Genomic DNA, 20,747 nt, shown 5'->3' on the forward strand with positions numbered 1-20,747 from the left:
AGAAACGGCAGATCAACTGGTCTAAAAGGGGGGGTCTATTTAAAGGCTAGAGTATACAAATGAGTTTTAAGATGGGACTTAAATGCTGAGGTAGGATCTTACTGGTTTGCAAAAAATATTTTTTACCCAAATAGGTGAAATTAGATCATCTCCCATGGCACACCAGACTGTGTCTCACAGTGGTTGAAAAACACTGAACTAAACAAACCAGCGAATATTCAGGCATTTCTCCCGATTTTTCGAGATTTTAAGGACACCATGTTTTATTCTACGATCAGACTAAAACAGATGTGTGGCAGTTGTTTCCTGTCGTTTGAAGTGACTGGAAAGTCTAAGTAGTCCTGTATTGTGTGCGGAGCAACCTGGCAGTGCAGGAGTTAAAGGCATGCATTCCTAGCAGGGACTTAGGGCGGAGCTCAGCTCACACAAACACTCAAAGTTTCCACTGTTTTTCACACTGCACAACTTTCCTGTCCAGCTGCTACCTCTGAGGACCGAGGACGCCGTTCAGGCCCACAAGACTATGGTGACCACTGACCCCCACGAAAACCAGGACCTGGTGGTCCCTCCCCAGGTCCAGGAGCCGCAGGAGCCGCTGAAAGACCAGAAGAACCCAGAGAAACCGACCTTGGACATGGCTGGATTTGACCTGGAGAAGATGGGTCAGGAACCTGTCAACCCCATCACGGTCCTCACTTTACTGGACAAGCTGGTCAACATGCTGGACGTCGTGCAGGAGAACCAGCACAAGATGGAGGTGAGTGAAGGGTGGGGCCGCACCGCACACTTCTGGTCCGAACTGTGTTGTAAGGGGTCAACTTTCGCAAATGTGAGCCGCAAAAAGTGGATGAAGAACAAAAAAAAAACGTGTTTTTGCTAAAAGACTTGACAACACTTCCTGAATGTTTGTTACATTTTATTGCAGTATTCACTGTCCATTGTCAAGGCCACAGAGCCTAAAACTTGTTCTTATGCTTTCCGAGCTCACTATGGTCACCGCTCACTGTACATGTTTATTGATTGATTGAAACTTTTATTAGTAGATTGCACAGTATAGTACATATTCCGTACAATTGACCACTAAATGGTAACACCCGAATACGTTTTTCAACTAGTTTAAGTCGGGGTCCACGTTAATCGATTCATTGTAATATCCTACCAAGTGAGACCTACACTGTTACAATGTCCATTTCTCAGATTATATCATTGTTGATGACTGAAGTATGCTGATAGCAACCCAACCTAACCCCCTCCACATCCCACCCCCGGATTGTAAATAATTCAATGTATATACTCTGATGATTAACTTGTGTGATGACTGTATTATGCTGATAGTATATATTTGTAACATGAATTGATTAACATGGACCCCGATTTCAACAAGTTGAAAAACTTATTCGGGTGTTACCATTTAGTGGTCAATTGTACGGAATATGTACTGTACTGTGCAATCTACTAATAAAAGTTTCAATCAATCAAAAAAACCACTAAAATGTTTTAAAATGACCAAATGTGGAAAATGTCCAATCTGCATCACTGTATAGATCAGGGGTCACCAACGCGGTGCCCGCGGGCATCAGGTTGCCCGTAAGGACCAGATGACTAGCCAGCTGGCCTGTACTAAAAATAGCTCAAATAGCAGCACTTACCAGTGAGCTGCCTGTATTTTTTCAATTTTATTTATTTACTAGCAAGCTGGTCTCGCTTTGCTCGACATTTTTAATTCTAAGAGAGACAAAACTCAAATAGAATTTGAAAATCCAAGAAAATATTTTAAAGACTTGGTCTTCACTAACTGACAAAGAAACAGATAACAGATTTGGTGTCCAGTTCAAAGTGTGACATGATTTATTTAAACATTTGAGAGTTGACTTTTGTATTTTACATGAGTTATTATTTGTACAAACATGGTGCAAAGTAATTCATGATTTGTTAAAAAATTTTAGTGGCTAGCTAGTTAAAATGGGATATTGTGATTTCACAAGACTGTCTTAGAAGTGATCATTTGAAAATGTTCAATTTGAAAAATGTGCACTTAGAGAAAATATAAAAATAAAGTGTTGCATATTGATATTTATCTGTTTCTATATATATATTTATTGTGAGAAATCATTAAGATGATCAGTGTTTCCACAAAGATAAATATCATTAATTATTAATAATAACAGAGTTAAAGGTAAATTGAGCAAATTGGCTATTTCTGGCAATGTATTTAAGTGTGTATCAAACTGATAGCCCTTCGCATTAATCAGTACCCAAGAAGTAGCTCTTGTTTCAAAAAGGTTGGTGACCCCTGGTAAAGATTGTGTTGCATGCATGACACCACACAAGAATACATGCATGGCCCAGTACTAGGTGGGTTCTATTGCTCGTTTAAGGCAACATTTATCAGGAAGGAGACAACTACAGTCTCCATATATCCACTGTGACGTTGGACTAGTGGTTACAACGTCAGCGTCACAGGTTTGAATCGCCGTTGGAAAATCTTAGTGTGGAGTTTGGTGTCTAACCGTGCTTGTGTAGGGTTTTTTCCCTCCCTCGTTCTAAAAACATGGATGTTGTGTTCATAGTACAGTGGAAATAGTGTGAGCATAAATGCTACTTTGTATGTACAGTACATATCCTGGGATTGGCTGGTGACCAGTCCAGGGTATATTTTACCTCTCACCCAAAATCAGCTGGGATTAGGGTGACCATTTCCATGACACCAAAAAGGAGGACATTATGCGGCATATCAATAAATTACTATGGTGTACATAGGACTCTGGTATACTCTTATTTATAGTACAATTTTGAGTGGTTTAAAGATGATGTTTGTGTGGCTGAATAGGAAAAAATATTAAAGTCAAGTGTTTGTTAACAGTATTTGTATTTATTCAATACATTGTGGTGTTCAAAAAGTGACCACTGAGATGAATCTTTTCAAGTGCAGAGTGCCACAAAGCATAACATGTGTGGACTTAAATGTAGTTAACATATATAATTTAAAAAAAATGACACAAAAAATTGTCCACATCAACATCAAGGCTGCTTGCTGCATATCTGGTTGCGTTATGCAGAATATGGGCCAAACAGTTTGCAGGGAGCACATCTTTTTGGCTCAGTTTCAGCTTCTGATACACACTGTTGTGTTTGCCACAATTGACACTGGCATTGTCTGCTGCATATGCAGACATGTTTTTCACCTCTAAGCCAGACATCTCAAGTTTTGCCAGCAGCTGGTTTGTTATGGCTTCTGACGTTTCGTTGCTGTCACTATAAAAATCCAACAGGACATGTTGGATGCCTTCATCAAAGTGAAAATACCTTACCACAATGGGAAAACACTTGTTTGTTGCTTTATTTGAGGCGTCGGTTGCCACGGAAAAGGGTAGGTTGTTTTCTTTTATGTAGTCGGTATGTTCCTGTACCAAATAGTGAGTGATGACGTTCTCGCACAATGCCTTGGCTTTTGTTCGGCCACAGGCCATCCCTTTAACTGTGGGCTAGTCACTGAAAATCTCCCGGTCCACTTTCATGCCGCAGTCTAAACTTCTGTAGGGCTGGTGATGCTTTACAGCAGTGGTTCTCAACCTTTTTTCAGTGATGTACCCCCTGTGAACATTTTTTTAATTCAAGTACCCCCTAATCAGAGCAAAGCATTTTTGGTTGAAAAAAAGAGATAAAGAAGTAAAATACAGCACTATGTCATCAGTTTCTGATTTATTAAATTGTATAACAGTGCAAAATATTGCTCATTTGTAGTGGTCTTTCTTGAACTATTTGGAAAAAAATATATAAAATAACTAAAAACTTGTTGAAAAATAAACAAGTGATTCAATTATAAATAAAGATGTCTACACATAGAAGTAATCATCAACTTAAAGTGCCCTCTTTGGGGATTGTAATAGAGATCCATCTGGATTCAGGAACTTAATTCTAAACATTTCTTCACAAAAAAAGAAATCTTTAACATCAATATTTATGGAACATGTCCACAAAAAATCTAGCTGTCAACACTGAATATTGCATTGTTGCATTTCTTTTCACAGTTCTTTTTGACAGACATTTTAGTGAGGGTCAAACCATGGCATGGGCGAAACTCTGGATTTATGGTAATGAATGGAATAGCCTACTTGATTTGATGTTCAGTTTATGAACTTACATTACATTACATACCCCCAGGGGTACGCGTACCCCCATTTGAGAACCACTGCTTTACAGCATGGTACACCTTGCACAGCTCCGCAGCGGTTATCTTGTCATCCAGGGGCGACGAAACTTCACGAAAAAATGTCCTCATTGAAGAGGTACCTGCCGCACGTTTATTACTTTTATGTTTATCTGTACCCGCATGCCGTTCAATTGCAGCTTTCCCCTGACTACTTACGTCGACATCACATCGACAAAGTGTGCAGAAGCCATGGAATGAGTCTCGACTGCTTTTCGTTATAAATTCGTGCTCTTTTATCCATTCAGAATCAAACGAGGTCTTGCGTTTTGGCATGATGCTAACTTTCTGTCAATGTCATGCCGCAGAAGCACATGAACCCTTGTTTACTTTTTTAACCAATGATAAGCAGATTTGTATCCGACACCGCTCTTAGCCAATCATTTGATATGTTACTGCGTTGGGGCATTTTTTACGGTCTTTGATTGGCTATTGCGCTGCAGCCCAGCAAAGATGAAAAAACTCCGCTCTTCAAGCCCAGTGCCTCAAAAAGGAGGACAAATACGTGTCCGGCTTGATGCTGCGCCGGACGCCGGACAGGGCATTAAAAATCCGGACTGTCTGGCCTAAATCCGGACACCTGGTCACCCTAGCTGGGATAGGCTCCAGCTCACCTCTGACCCTAATGAGGCCAAGCGGTATAGGCTTGTAAAAAGTTCTAAATTGAATTGATTCATGTCTGCCAAATTCTAAATCGATACATCCATCCATCCATCCATTTTCTACCGCTTATTCCCTTCGGGGTCGCGGGGGGCGCTGGAGCCTATCTCAGCTACAATCGGGCGGAAGGCCGGGTACACCCTGGACAAGTCTCCACCTCATCGCAGTGCCAACACAGATAGACAGACAACATTCACACACTAGGGCCAATTTAGTGTTGCCAATCAACCTATCCCCAGGTGCATGTCTTTGGAAGTGGGAGGAAGCCGGAGTACCCGGAGGGAACCCACGCAGTCACGGGGAGAACATCCAAACTCCACACAGAAAGATCCCGAGCCTGGGATTGAACCCAGGACTACTCAGGACCTTCGTATTGTGAGGCAGACGCACTAACCCCTCTTCCACCGTGCTGCCCTAAATCGATACAATGAATTGAAATTCTGATAACTTTGCTCTATTCCACAATTATGCTTTAGATTAGTAACCTGATTCTCGCCAGACCCTTGTAGTTCGCTGAGCTCCACACAAGGGCCTGGGCTCGAAGGCATTGCAAACTCCTTCCAGATAGCAAAAAATTATGAACCAATCAGGATCGTGTGCTGACATTAATTCTGCTATTGCAACTGTTTTGTCGAATCTATCGAATATTAATTATTTAAAAGATAAACAGAGAACGGTTTTGAAGGCATTTATTGGTGGCAAGGATGTTTTGGCTCTTCTTCCGACCGGGTTTGGATTTCGCAGCGTAACGGGTTGATTTTTGATGTGAGTGGTTGAAGTAGCACGTCATTCAAGATAACGGACAAGTGGTTTATCCAATCACATACCGTATTTTTCGGAGTATAAGTCGCACCGGAGTGTAAGTCGCACCTGCCGAAAATGCATAACAAAAAAGGAAAAAAACATTTAAGTCGCACTGGAGCCCGGCCAAATTATGAAAAAAACTGCGACTTATAGTCCGAAAAATACGGTACAATGATTTTTTTTTACAAAGCCCCGCCTTCTGAAATACGTCTCCTATTCAGACGTCCCAGATCCTTGTGTGGAGCTCAGCGAACTACAAGGATCTGGCGAGAGTCAGGTTACCATATATCCACTGTGAGTTGGACTAGTGGTTACAATGTCAGCGTCACAGGTTTGAATCGCCATTGGAAAATCTTATTGTGGAGTTTGGAGTCAAACCTTGCTTGTGTAGGTTTATTTCTCCCCCGTTCTAAAAACATGCATGTTGTGTTCATAGTACAGTGGAAATAGTCCGCAGCTGTGAGTGTGAGCATAAATGCCACTTTGTATATACAGTACATATCCTGGGATTGGCTGGTTACCAGTCCAGGGTATACTTTACTTCTCACCCAAACTCAACTGGGATAGGCTCCAGCTCACCTCTGACCCTAATGAGGCCAAGCGGTATAGGCTTGTAAAAAATTCTATATTGAATTTATTCATTTGAAATTCCGATAACTTTGCTGTATTCCACAATCATGCTAAAGAAATTTTTCCAGGGTAAACGCCAATACGCTGTCATATGGCTGCACATGCGTGGTCACACACACACACACACACACACACACACACACAGACACACATAACACGCATATAGGCAAACACACAAATTACGACACGTTTTTCGCCACACAGCAGAGAGTTGATTGTGATGTAACGACAATCATTTGTATAAAAAATATCCCTTATTTTAGCCACAAACTGGACGATACACTTTTTTAATTTAGAAAAAAATAGATAAAATGTTATATGGAATAATAAATACACATCATAATCGGAATGCAAATGATGCATGTGTTCGGAAATAAATGAGTAATATTAACATTTGAGAAAAAGACACATCATAGAATGATTTTTGCATCCTTTAGATGCATTAAAAATAAACTGATTCAATTAAACATCTTGAATAGATTGTATTTTACACCCTCACAGTTGTTTAAAATGGGTACATTAGACAGCAAGTTAAGTATAAAGTGTCAGGCAGCTCAAGGAACTAATTAATTTACTGTGGGAATGTCGGTGAATAAAGAGTTGTGGTCTCGTCAGAATTGCCTTGTTTCGCCATCCTAGGCCATCGTAGGTCACGTGAGGTGTTTGCGTCACGAGACCTGCTAATGTTAGCCAAGTTAGCTCATGTGTGTTGAACTGGAGATGACTGAAATAAATGAGTCGTGTATGAAACAAGCTCAGCTTCTCATTAACACAACATAGTGTCATAGTTGAGGACTACATCCCTACAGTGACCACATAATGGCAAAGTTTGGGCCACCAGAATGTTTAATTTTGCCGTATTGAGGCAGCGCTTTTTACGCTTTCGGACCGGAACTTACAAGTCCCTTGTATCCAATTTGAAAGTTGCAGCCGGAGAAAATGAACACACAGACAGAAGTAGAAATGTATCTGTCGGCAAAATTATTGAGTTGTTTTTTTAATTTACCACTTGATTGATTGACGTACTATTATCGGCCCAGTCCAACAATTGTACACATTTTTTAATGCCTCTGGACATCAAGTTTTAAATGCCATTTAAGGCTAAAATTTTCGCAAAATCCATTTAATGACTTTTAATGCCCCGCAGAAACCTTGTTATAGTGTAGTACAGTAATTGTTAGAAATTAATTGCTACCTGGAAAGGTGGCTCCCTGATGCTGGCAGTATTGGCGCATTTGGCAGGCCTGAATCGCTGCCATTAACCACGTCAGGTTTAACTCCATGAGTACAAACAAAACAATGTGTCCAGTTTTTGTAATTTGGTTTTACTTTGTTCTCTTTTTTCTTTTTCTTTGTGCTTTCCTGCTCTACTTTTATGTCTACTAGGGATGTAACAGTAGAAAATGGATGGATGGATGGATGGGTACAATATTATCAAGGCATTAAGGCCACGGTACGATATTTTTGTGTTATCTGTCAAAAAAAAGACTTAAAAAGGCCATACTATGGAGGTTAAGTTGTGTTTTTATTATGAAATATTTTTTGACACTGAATTTATGTACGTAACTGAATTTTTTGCATTTGAATTTTAGGAACTAAATTTTCAAATGAAATTATGTTGACAATTTCATTGAAAATAAATCCAGTGTTTTAAAATTAAGTGTATAAAAAAATCAATTAATAAAAATTCAGTGTAAAAAAAAAATTCAGTGTCGAAAAATTCGCTCCTTCAAAATGCAAGACTCAATTTCGGTAAACCAAGACAGAGGCAATCGATCCTGTCTCAGAACCAGCCAATGAGGAGACAAGTTTTTAAGTCATGTGACACGGGTCTTGCAAAACAGCTTAATAAAGCAGTTAACTGGGCCACCTTGGCATAATACAACATGATTAACATTTAAATGTGTCCGGATGGATATTCTTCAAACTATAGAAATGATTCCAAAGCTTTCATAATAAAGACAAAATTTAACCTCCATACATAGTGTGCAAAATGAATTGGCAGGAATGTTTAGGATAAACACACTTACTGTAATTGAACACACATAATGCTAACATGCTCTAATCATATTTTTGACTACAAACCAGTATTTCTAAGTGCAAATACTTGTGTAGGAACATACACTGTTTCAAGCAAATATTTAAAAGAATAACTTACAGTTGATGTATTTAAAGTAACAATGTAAACATCCAGTGTAACAAGTGTAAAACAATAATGTACAGTTTAGTGTATTTCAACTTTTATAGTAATGGAAGCTGTCTCCTCTGCAGTGGTCATTTTTATATCAATCTGGAACATGTTTCTCAGATACGTTAACTAACAATATAACTTTTAATAATGTAAATACCTCACAAACTGATGTTTGGCTTCGCTGGCTTCAAATATATTTTCTGGGTGACGGTTATAGATGGCAATTTGTCCAGCCCTGTCTTCCACCCGAGTGCAGCTGGCATAGGCTTCAGCTTCCCGCAACATCGACAGACAAGCAGTTGAAAAATAGATGGTTGGGTTGAGGATGTATCAAGTAGCTTTTTGGTTTCGCGTTGAACATTTTTTTGGGGGGTGATCTCCCGTCGTGCGGTGCGACGAGACCCGCTGAGTCTGTATCTGTCGCCTTGGATACGCTCGAAACAAAAGTAACGCGCTTCGCTTTAACAGAACACATACTCTCTTACCTCCACCAAAGAGGTTATGTTTTGGCAAAAACAATGTTCTGGGAAATGTTGTGTATTTACAGACCCGGCCAATGCTAAAATGCAAGAAGAAACTACACTCACCAAGTTTTCGTTTGATACCGTCACGGTATTATTGAGAAGACTTTGAAACCGAAATACGGCGGTATTTGTAATACCGTTACATCTCTAATGTCTACTATAAATAATTCCACTCATGTTAACTTTGAGTAAATGCTCACCATCCGTCTCACCTAGCTTCTTGTACTGTACCTGTACTTGTTTACAAGTGACTGATAAAGTCACGTGGTAGACGGTTGATGACTGTTTAAACCAAAATACACTTGGACTCCGAGTGTATTCTGGGTAAGTATTGACATAATTGTCATCGGCGATCCACTTGAAAATGATCTGCACATCCTAAAGTGAAATGTGAGAGTGAAAAAAAAAAGCCAGTTGTAGCAAGATTACATTTCATTCAATATTTTACACTCCACAATTCTGAGCTCCTACAGGCGAGGTCTCAAGCCGCCATGTAGGTGACCTTCCCCCTAGCTTGGCCCCTACATTGTTTACTTCCGTGACGACCTTCTTAAAATTTTGTAATCAATCAAAAATATCAAGCATCTAAAATGTGCCAAAGTGCAAAGTGTGAAGAGAGTGTTTTGCATATTACCCATCAGACGTGGTAGTGGATTTAAATGGGTGTACTTTAAAATTGTGTGTACTGCTTAGATCAGGGGTCACCAACGCGGTGCCCGCGGGCACCAGGTCGCCCGTAAGGACCAGATGATTCGCCCGCTGGCCTGTTCTAAAAATAGCTCAAATAGCAGCACTTACGAGTGAGCTGTCTCTATTTTTTACCGGTAAATTGTATTTATTTACTAGCAAGCTGGTCTCGCTTTGCTCAACATTTTGAATTCTAAGAGAGACAAAACTCTGACTGTCTTAGAAGTGATCATTTGAAAATGTTCAATTTGAAAAATGTGCACTTAGAGAAAATATAAAAATAAAGTGTTGCATATTGATATTTATCTGTTTCTATATATATTTATTGTGAGAAATCATTAAGATGATCAGTGTTTCCACAAGATCATTAATTATTAATTACATAGAGTTTAAGGTAAATTGAGCAAATTGGCTATTTCTGGCAATTTATTTAAGTGTGTATCAAACTGGTAGCCCTTCGCATTAATCAGTACCCAAGAAGTAGCTCTTGGTTTCAAAAAGGTTGGTGACCCCTGGCTTAGACATTGTAATAATGTCCACATAGTTCAGGAGGCAAGCTGTGTGTTATGTGAGACCACGTGTGTTCACTTTTTGTGTTGGATATAGATTATTTGCAGTTGCACAATGTGCGGGAAAGGATGTTTGGATTGGGTCATAAAAATCGATGCTATGCTCTTGAAAAATATGAGTAAAGCACAGTCTTTGACCAAAATGTATCCCGTCGTTCACAGGATGGTCACACGTTTGAAGGTAACGACAATTTCTTAACAAACTTGTGACGTCTCGCTGGCCAGAGTGAAGATGCCGGCAAGTCGCACTTGGCCTGCTCGCCGTAGTTTGGACACCCCTGCTTTAGATTATAATCCATACATTGCTCTTGAATAGTTAACTAAAACATTATTCTATGAACCTCACATACACGTTTTCATTACAGAAAATATGTAAATGATATGCCCAGATAGCCTGACAAATTTAATTTGTTTTTAGGCGCACCAGGTTGAGATGGAGGGCGTGGTCAGAGGGATCCAGGCTGACATGTTCAAACTATCCAAGAGTCACACTCACACCTCCAACACCGTCAGCAAACTGCTAGACAAGAGCCGCAAACTTTCCGTCACCATGAAGGAGGTACCTTGAAGTTTACTACATTATGTTCACGCCTGATGCCAGGTTTTCCTGGTCGATGGTTAATACAATTGTCATTCCTTCGAAATTATTATTAATGAATGTATGTTTCAGGTACGTGACAAGATGGAACGTCAGGGTGCACAGGTAAAGAAGCTGGAGGCCAACCACGCCCACCTGGCCAACAGAAACCTCTTTAAAGTCCTTATCTTTCAGGTTTGTAAGCTCTAATTATTTCAGTCTTTGTGATCAACTGGCATTTTGCGGGATGGAACATGACCTCATTTGATCTACAGTAGTGTAAATTGTGATTTTGTGATTAACTGAGTTCCTGTGAAGGAATGAGACAATGTGTGCTGTTATTTTCTCTGATGAAACATTAGTTCATTTAATCTCGTACTTTATTTGATAAAACATGAGTTCATGTAATCTGTTATTTTTTAAACTGGAACATAAATTCATAAAATCTGTTGTTTCCTATGATGGAACATGACTTCATGTAATCTGTTATTTTCTATGATGGAACATGGGAATGTGTGGTCTCTCATCCCGGGATGGAAATCACGTGCTCACTCTGATGATTTTTTTCTAATAGAACATGAGTTCATGTGATCTGGCATTTCTCGGGATGGAACAAGAGATCATTTGATCATCTAGCATTTTCGGGGATGGAACAGGAGCTCACTGGGAACCATAAGCCTGGGTTCTCTCACCAATACTCAACATTCTCCAAATTCCTTACAGTCATGCTAATGCATGTGTGTTAGCATACATATGTAAGCATGTCTGTGCTTCTCTATCAACATTAAATCATTTAATCTACTTTCATTCCCTGTGATGGACCATGAGATCATGTGGTCTGGCATTCCTTGGGATGGAACCAGAGATCTCTGAGAAGCATACGCCTGGGTATCACACAAAATCCACATTCTCCAAATTCCATATAGCCATGCTAAAACATGTGTATATTAGCATATGTGTGTGTTAGCATATGTGTGTGTTAACATGTGTGTGTTTCTTTACCACCTACACCAGAGTGATTAGCAGTTCAGTGTTAAGGTGTGTTTGTGGTGCCTGTGCTGTCCCTTTCAGGAGGAGAACGAGATTCCCTCCAGTGTCTTTGTGAAGGATCCTCCACCATTCCCTCGTGATGAGATTCTAGAAGAAGGGGAGGAGCCAGCACCAGGGGTTGAAGGTGATCAGCCCTCGGAGGGTGGCCTCCATACCATCGACTTATCATCTGACGAGGATGTGGGTCTGGAGGAGGATCTGGAGGAGGAGATGTGGCCTCATGACCTGGAGAACATGGAAAAGTCCAGAGCTGAGAAACTGAAACGCTCCAGTTTGAAGAAGGTAAGACACCCACAGGAAGAATGTGTTGTATTGCCTCTTTTAAACTAGATGTAGGAGCCAAAATTAGGTTTTTAGGAGCAATGTGTGTGTGTAGGGGGGGGTGTCTGCTGGGATGAGAGAGTTACTGGTCACATGTGGAATGGTTGTGGCTATGCGATTTACCTGACAGGAAGTAATTAAGAACTTGCATTCACCTGTGTCAGGGCAGGAAATAGGAAACAGGAGAGAGGCCAGGTTCGGATGCCGTATTTTTGTTTACCGCTTTTATACGCTTTATTAAACTCTTCATTTTCTGCCATTACGCTTGATTTTGTACCGTTCATGCCATCTTATTCCTGTGACATACAGTATTAAATCAACCTCAAATGTATTTCTGAGTTAAGCGCGTAATTCAAACTCGAAACCCATCCCCGTCTCTTAGCAACCACCAGGAAATGTGGCCGCAACATAAGTAGTGAAAAAACTGGGACCCGGAAGCCAAATTTGGCTCGCAGACGGGTTTTGTTGGGCCCTTCAAAGGCTGACTTCCCAAATTGGAATACATACATACATACTGACCTACTTCAAGCTCACACAGTCATTTACTGTATGGCATGCACTCAATGCAAACTAGTTTCCTTTCACGTCACTACCTAATATGTATGTTATGGCATTATGGAGCTAAACTACTCGATCAAGGTTTCTGCAGTATGCTTAAAATTGCTGTGATTGGCACATTCTAACTTTGGCCCTTGAAGGCAAAACGTTTAGGCACACCGGTTTTAGACAATTGCTATTGTAAACCCATAAGAGCTACAATTGCCCTGTTTCCCCATATTGTGGAAAGTCTTGCATCTGCAGTGAAATGTGCTAGCATGTGGTGTGGTGTGTTCACATGTGATCAACTATGATCAAATTAAACACAACAGGCCAGAACAAGTTAGTGTGAACTGTAAAGGTTCTTACTTGTGTCATGATAACACCTCAGAAGACAAAAGCAAGGTAACATGTTGGTAATATTAAGTAAAGCCAGAAAAATCTTCTTCGTGGCATGTCAGTAATAAGGAGTGAAATCGGATAAATCTTCTTGGTGACATGTCGGGGATACGAAGTAAAGTAAGAAGTAGGGCCGGGCGATATGGCCTTTTTTTAATATTGCAATATTTTAAGGCCATATCGCGATACACGATATATATCTCGATATTTTGCCTTAGCCTTGAATGAACACTTGATGCATATAATCACAGCAGTATGATGATTCTATGTGTCTACATTAAAACATTCTTCTTCATACTGCATTAATATATGCTACTTTAAAACTTTCATGCAGAGAAGGAAATCACAACTAAAAAAATCACTATTTTTTTCATACGGTGTTTATCTGGAAATGTTTGCCTCTGCATTTTGATGGTGTGGGCGTGTGGCACCGAACGGAGATGTTGACATGCGGAGTAAGCACTGTTCATTCTCTACCAGGTGACTTTTCAAATGATGCTACATATTAGCAGTAATGCTACTTTTTATAGCAATGCTTTCGCCCCACACTTGACAAATTACGGTTGTCTGTTCGACATATTCCCACTTGAAGCCAAACCACCGTCAGACGATGGACCCCCTACTGTTTTTTGGGGGAATTAATTATTCCTTCATTTGTTACCAGATTCGCACCTTCTTTCTCTCGTATTACCGCTAGCATCACAGCTAACGTTAGCCATGCTGCTACCTCTTTGCTGCGTGAGGGCGTATACGTATGTGACGTATGACGTTGACAGTATGTGACGTGTGTAGAAGCTGCGCTTGCTGTCTGTGAGAAGGAGACACAGGAAAGAGCGAGGAGAGCCTGTAGTGTAATGCTAAAAGCAACTGCGTGAGAACGCATACTCGAATATCACGATATAGTCATTTTCTATATCGCACAGAGACAAACCCGCAATATATCGCACATATCGATATATCGCCCAGCCCTAGTAAGAAGTATCTTATTCGTGACATGTCAGTGATACGGAATTAAGTGTAAATATGTGTATTGGGTAGTAGAAAGGGGATTTGTTTAGCCCCATTTGTTGCGGTTTATCTGACACATGAAACATGACAAATTTAGCCGCCAGATAGCAGTAGAGTGTTGAGTATCTTAAAATGTGTTATGTGACAACCCCAACTTTGACCACAGCGTTAGTTGCTTTGTAAAGTGGCGCTTTCTATCATTTTCAGCAGACCTCTTCCTCTCACACGAGATACACCCAGGAATGTATCCAATAATTGTCTGGTTTGGCTGCAGTGGAACAACCCACTCCTATTGTAGTCAGTCGCTCAGCTTCAACACTGTGTGTCTGTCTGTCTGTCAGTCAATGGGAGAGCATTGAGTGGGTTGTTCTTTTTATCTAACCAGAAAAAAATCCCATTTGAGATTAAAAACCTCTTTTTCAAGGGAGTCCTGGAGGCAGCAAAGTAAAATTCAGTCAGCTTCCAGTCTCTTTGTAACATGTTCCAAGCGCTTGGAGCTGCATAGACAGAAGCTTTTTTTCCTAGCTCAATCGGAGCAAAAGGGACACAGAGAGCAACAGCTGATCGTTGGATCTCAGTGCATAAGAGTTTGTACTTCTCTGTGAAATCAATGTACAAATGTAATCAGGCAATAGTCCCAGAAGAACCTTGTTAATAAAAGTGTACCAATGACACGGTCTCCTTGTGGACAGAGAAGGCCATCCTACCCGAGAGTAAAAGTCACAGTGGTGTGTCATGGCTCTACAGTTTGTGATGAACCTCAAGAAGCATGGCAAACAGAGTCGACCATCTGAAGACAGGAACGAGTAGCATTCATATAAAAAAGATCGCCATAATCTAGCCCAGATAAAAATGTGGCAGAGACAAGGCGGTTTTTTACACTAAAAGAAAAGCATCTCTTATTACGGAAGAAAACCCCCAATATAAGTTAGTTTCTTCACCAGTTTATCAATAAACGGTTTACAAGTGAGGGAGTCCTCAATTAAAACACCAAGGTTTTTATATTCATGCTCCACTTCTATGATATTCCCTTTAGTTTGAGGCACCTCACTATGTTTGGAAAACAGAATAAGTTTTGTCTTTGCCAGCATTGAGAACCAGTTTTAATTAAATTAGTGAATTCCGCACGGCGACAAAAGCTTTCTGCAGGGAATTAACAGCCTGTTCAAGAGATGATCCAGAGCAATAAATAATTGTATCGTCAGCTAAAAATGCATATTAGCATCAGAGAATGTTGAGATCATTGATGTACAATATACATAAGAGGGGCCCCAAAACAGATCCCTGAGGCACTCCCTTATGAGCAGTGACAAATTCTGAAAAAAGGCCCTTGGATTTAATACACTGGGTCCTGTCAATGAATGTTCTCATTCATCCAGGTCATTGTCATCTCAGGGCATTTAATCGATTGCAACTGGACCGTTTGGTTTGTCTTAGAAGATGTTTTGCCGCTGATCCGAGTAGGCTTCATCAGTTTGTGCTCATATTGGTCACATCTAGTCTGGATCTGACCAATCTAAGTCAATGAGCATGAACTGATAAAGCCTACTCGGACGAGTGGCGAAACGTCTTCTAAGACCAACCAAACAGGCCAGTTGCAATCGATTGAATGCCCGGAGACACTGGGTTCTGTTTTCTAAATAATTTGAAACCCAGCGAATTCCCCATAGTTGTCCCTTTTGAGTCAAATAGAGAACCAGACGATAAAAAATGCTGGTTAAAACAATTCAAGACTTCAATTCGATCATAAACTGGCACTGATTCTTTAAGTACAAATGTGGTAAAATACATGTAATCACCTTCCTAAATTTCTGTGCGTTGTTGAGGTTCTCAGTGGTGACAAACAAAAAATATTCTGATTTGGCCTTTGTGATAAAAAGCGAAGTGCATTGATTTCAAAGCTGTCTAAAATATGACCAATCAGTGGCAGTTACTTTTATCTCGCCTTATCCCATGCCCATGCCCATGAATGATGTCTGCCAGTTCTGGAGAAAACCAGGGATTTTCTCGTCCCTTCACTCTGTATTTCTTCAAAGGTGCACGTTTATTAATACTTTGCATGAAAATGTCTTTAAAAACGTCCAAGCAAGCTGTACATCTCTTACTAGATATATATGTTCACAGTCCACAATAGACAAATCACGACAAAAGGCTTGTTAATTAAAATTTGTAGGATTCCTTCTGCAAACAATACGAGACTCGCACTTCAGAGTCCTAGTATTTCTACATGCAGCAGTAACACAATGATCACTCAAATCATTACAGAATACACCCAACGAAGAGAACTCATGAAAATTGACCAACTGGGTGAGATTAACAGAATCCAAAACCTTTTAAATTAATCTGAAGCTGCATTTAACCAGTCCCAGTTAAAATCTCCTGATTTAAATAATTCAGTTTAATTTTACTTATCCAAAGCTGTTTAATGACTCAAGCACCTCCTTTGAAGCAGATGGAGGCCTGTAACACCCAACCACAGTAATATGTAGTGATTTTACTATTTCTACATCCAGAGCCAAAAATGTAATTTGTTTACAGTTTGCCTGAGAAAGAACAATTGAAGCATTGTATCTGGATTTTACATAAATAGCTACACCCCCACCTTTTTTGGCCTATCGGTGCGGTAAACATTATACCCATTAATGTTAATGTCTTCATTTGTAATAGGCTTATTAGTAAGCCAAGTTTCTGAAATCAAAACATCTGCCCCTATTAATTGCACCCAAATTCTGAACATGTCCATATTTGGTAGTAAGCTCGTACATTCAAATGAACATATTTCAGACCAGGCAATGATTTAAAATCAGAGGGTGTCTGGGAGCATTGAAGCTCAGGTCCAGGATTTGGTTGCACATTTCCGGACAAAGGAGCAATTAACAGCCCCCGCTTAGCAATTGATTTACTTTAAATTCTTTGGCATGCTGAAGCCCCTCCATTCAGCGGATTAGAGAGATACATAGACTTTAACTTTGACAGCCCCAATATATACATAATTAAATCTTATTGTCGTGTGTGTGCAGGTTGACAGCCTGAAGAAGGCGTTTTCACGACAAAACATTGAGAAAAAGATGACAAAGATTGGAACCAAAATTGTTTCGGCTGAGCAACGAGAGAAGATCAAACAGAAAACATCCAGCCTGAAGGTGTCCCCTCTGACCTTTGGCATCAAAAAGGTATGACCTCAACTGACCTTTTGTGACTTTGGACTCTTCATGTGTTGACCTCTGAACTGTATGTATTTCCAGCCTCACAACAACTCTGACTCCCAGCCTCCTGAAGAACATCCCGACCAGATGAAGGAGATTGCACTCCCTGAAGAGGACATCCGACTGTCCTCGCCGGGCAGCGATGAGCAGGAGGTTGTCTTCACAGAGGTCCAAAACCAGGCAGCGCCGGCAGAGCAGCAGGAGGAAGAGCCTTCGTGTGTGAACGTCAGCACGACATCTGAAGGCATCAGTGAGGAGTATGCTATGTCTACTACACTGCCTCAGGTGCAGGAACGCAAGGAGGAGCCTTCAGCATCACTTGAGAAATAAGAGTTTGTTCACATGTTCTGTCAACGCAATGCTAACATGCACACAAAACAGTGTTGTCGTATCTAGCACAAAAACACTGGAGCGAACCTTGTTAGAAAGTGGTACCTCGGTTTTCGTATACCCCACATTTTTGGGTGATTCGGTCTTTGGCAAAAATGTTGGCTAAAATTGTTGCCGGTTTTCGTATACTGTATGGCCAAACATTCGGTTTTAACAAGCATGGGCGAATTTGGACAAACATTTTATAGCAATCCGTGCGCAGATATGTGCCGGCTACCCCTGCAGACATAACATAATCCTGCCTTGCGCTGGCTGTGTCACTATAGCTTTTTTTTTCCTATCTCCGAATTTCTTTGCACCACCTATTTTTTACTTTCGTTCTCCATTTTCTCTATTTCTTTCCCCGCTGCAAAAAAAGTATTAATAGGGGTTAGTGCATGTGCCTCACAATACAATACCTGAGTAGTCCTGAGTTCGATCCCGGGCTCGGGATATTTCTGTGTGGAGTTTGCATGTTCTTCCCGTGACTGCGTGGGTTCCCTCCGGGTACTCCGGCTTCCTCCCACCGCCAAAAACATGCACCCGGGGAGAGGTTGATTGGCAACACTAAATTGGCCCTAGTGTGTGAATATGAGTGTGAATGTTGTCTGTCTATCTGTGTTGGCCCTGTGATGACCTGGCGACTTGTCCAGGGTGTACCCCGCCTTCCGCCCGAATGCAGCTGAGATAGGCTCCAGCACCCCCCCGCGACCCCCAAAAAAAGAGACAAGCGGTAGAAAATGGATGGATGGATGGAAATGTAAAAAAAACGGCTGTCCATTGACCCATTAGTAATTGGCACCCTGGGAAAACTCCAAGATGGCCAATGCACCCCTGGTAACAAGGTAGTCCATTGGGCCACGTGTCATCACACAAATTCAAGTGTCCAATAATCCACTAAGGGACTAAAGAAAGTTGTGATTGCCAGCACTTTAAAAAGAAGGTGAGAAACACTAATGAAACCAAGAACTCCATTTCCTTCCATTACCGTCTTTGCCAAGAAGAGTTTTTAATTAAGGCAAAAGTAATGTTAAATTTGAATTTGTCCATTTCATTCCTCATTTATTATTGAATTTCACATGGTTTTTGCATGCAAAAGTATAAATATTCTCTATGAAAATTGTGTTCATATTTGTGGGTGTTGGGAATGGATTAATTGAATTTACATTACTTTTTTGGAGAACATTGTTTTTTGTACGATTTTGGTTTTGGTCAGATCTTTTGGAACTAATTACTAAGGAAAACTGAGGTACCACTGTATTCATGCTGTTATTAACTAAAGCACTTTCACATTCTTAGCATTTATATACCTTAAAAAATACTAATTGAATTCAACATTTTAAATAGATCCAAAAACATATACCCAAAACATTACCACAAGGTTCTGACAACATTCCATGACATGTCAAGAAATAAAGATGTGTGTCACAACATGCTCACTTTTCAATGGCTCGCCATGGCTTACCGCTCACTTTGACAAACCAGTTTGAAGTGGTTTAGATGGCTTTCACTTATACATTTTAACACTTTTCTTACATGTATAAAAAGCTTTGCAACCAAAGAATATTTAGATTTTATTGTACCTAAAAGACAAAAATAAACCATTGTGACTATCACTTGCACTTTCTTGTGTCTTTTAATTTGAACTTAAACTTATGGTTTATTTATTTCCAGCATGCTTGACAAAGTTACATCAAATGTTTACAACTGCACAATTCAATATGCATGAAAAGGAGTACAAAGAAGCAGAGCTTATTTAACTCTACCCGTTCCCCGTGTCTCAACAATTATTGATAGTTTGTCTTTAACATATACCAAGTTACAGAGGTAGGTAATAACTCGCTACATTTACTCTGTTACATTTACTTAAGTAATTTATTAGAGAAATTGTACTTGTCAGAGTGGTTTTAAAGCACCATACTTTTTACTTTTACTTGAGTATTTATGTAAAAAAAAGAAACAATACTTTTAATCCGTCACACAATCTGATCGCTACATTCATTTATAAAATCATTATATTCATTTATAATCGATTGATTACTGATTGCAAAGACGACGTTTGGCTCGGTAGAGAGACTTCTTACAGCGGGAATTGTCACGTGATTCTGTTTCACCAATCAAATGGAGCCTGGCAGTCACGTGACTGCATTCGAACTACACGCTGTAAAGTGACATGATGTCAGATAAGGCAGCACAACTCCTCATAGTTTACTTTACAAACTACAAAAAAGAACAGTTTGATCATGCACTGTCAGCTGCGTCAGTGAGAAATGTTTAACATTTCAGCCTACAAGAAGTAGTATTGTTTTTAAATGTTTTAGCTGCCATAGTCAAACATTAGCCATGTAAAATGTGCATCTTTTGTAACACATGATGTAGTAGTGTCTCTCCCTCACACACGCACACACACGCACACACACACACGCACACACACACACACACACACACACACAAAGGCTATAGTTCTAGTAGAAGTACCATTAAAAAAATAGCTACTAAAATTAACCAGAAGTTACTAGAATAGTTGTTTTCTCTAAATACTTACTCTTGTTCAAGCAATTATTTGGAAGAGCACTTTTTACTTTTACTTGAGTCATACTACTCTAAAGTAATGGTACTCTTACTTGAGTACAAATTTGGGCTACTCTACTAAGTTACCATTTTCTATTAAACAATGTAGAAAATGGATGGATGGAAAAAAAAAGTTAAAATGTAAAATGATTGTATAAAATGATAACTTAGTATTAGAGATGTCCAATAATATCGGACTGCCGAAAAATGATCGGTATCGGTTTCAAAAAGTAAAATTTAAGACTTTTTAAAACGCCGCTGTGTACACGGACGTAGAGAGAAGTACAGAGCGCCAATAAACCTTAAAGGCACTGCCTTTGCGTGCTGGCCCAATCACATAATATTTACAGCTTTTCACACACACAAGTGAATGCCAAGCATACTTGCTCAACAGCCATACAGGTCACACTGAGGGTGGCCGTATAAACAACTTT

The 20,747-nt window shown here is 40.0% G+C and overlaps 1 protein-coding gene across 1 annotated transcript; it reads left to right on the forward strand.

Moving 5' to 3' along the window:
• The first annotated feature begins 429 nt into the window (after window positions 1-429).
• cavin2b (caveolae associated protein 2b) lies at window positions 430-19,358 on the forward strand. Its single transcript, XM_061978664.1, has 6 exons — window positions 430-757; window positions 10,694-10,834; window positions 10,946-11,047; window positions 11,924-12,184; window positions 17,188-17,340; window positions 17,413-19,358. Exons 1-6 carry the CDS (start codon window positions 524-526, stop codon window positions 17,701-17,703), a joined length of 1,182 nt encoding a protein of 393 aa, XP_061834648.1. The 5' UTR covers window positions 430-523; the 3' UTR covers window positions 17,704-19,358.
• The last annotated feature ends 1,389 nt before the right edge of the window (window positions 19,359-20,747 follow it).

The sequence above is a fragment of the Nerophis lumbriciformis genome, linkage group LG01 (genome assembly GCF_033978685.3).
Source record: "Nerophis lumbriciformis linkage group LG01, RoL_Nlum_v2.1, whole genome shotgun sequence".
In the NCBI taxonomy this organism is placed as follows: Eukaryota; Metazoa; Chordata; class Actinopteri; order Syngnathiformes; family Syngnathidae; genus Nerophis; species Nerophis lumbriciformis.

Coding starts and splice junctions, on each gene's coding strand:
- cavin2b (XM_061978664.1), top strand. CDS start 524: ATGGTGACCACTGACCCCCACGAAAACCAGGACCTGGTGGTCCCTCCC. Junction 11,048..11,923: donor TTAAAGTCCTTATCTTTCAG/GTTTGTAAGCTC, acceptor TGTCCCTTTCAG/GAGGAGAACGAGATTCCCTC. Junction 17,341..17,412: donor TGACCTTTGGCATCAAAAAG/GTATGACCTCAA, acceptor ATGTATTTCCAG/CCTCACAACAACTCTGACTC.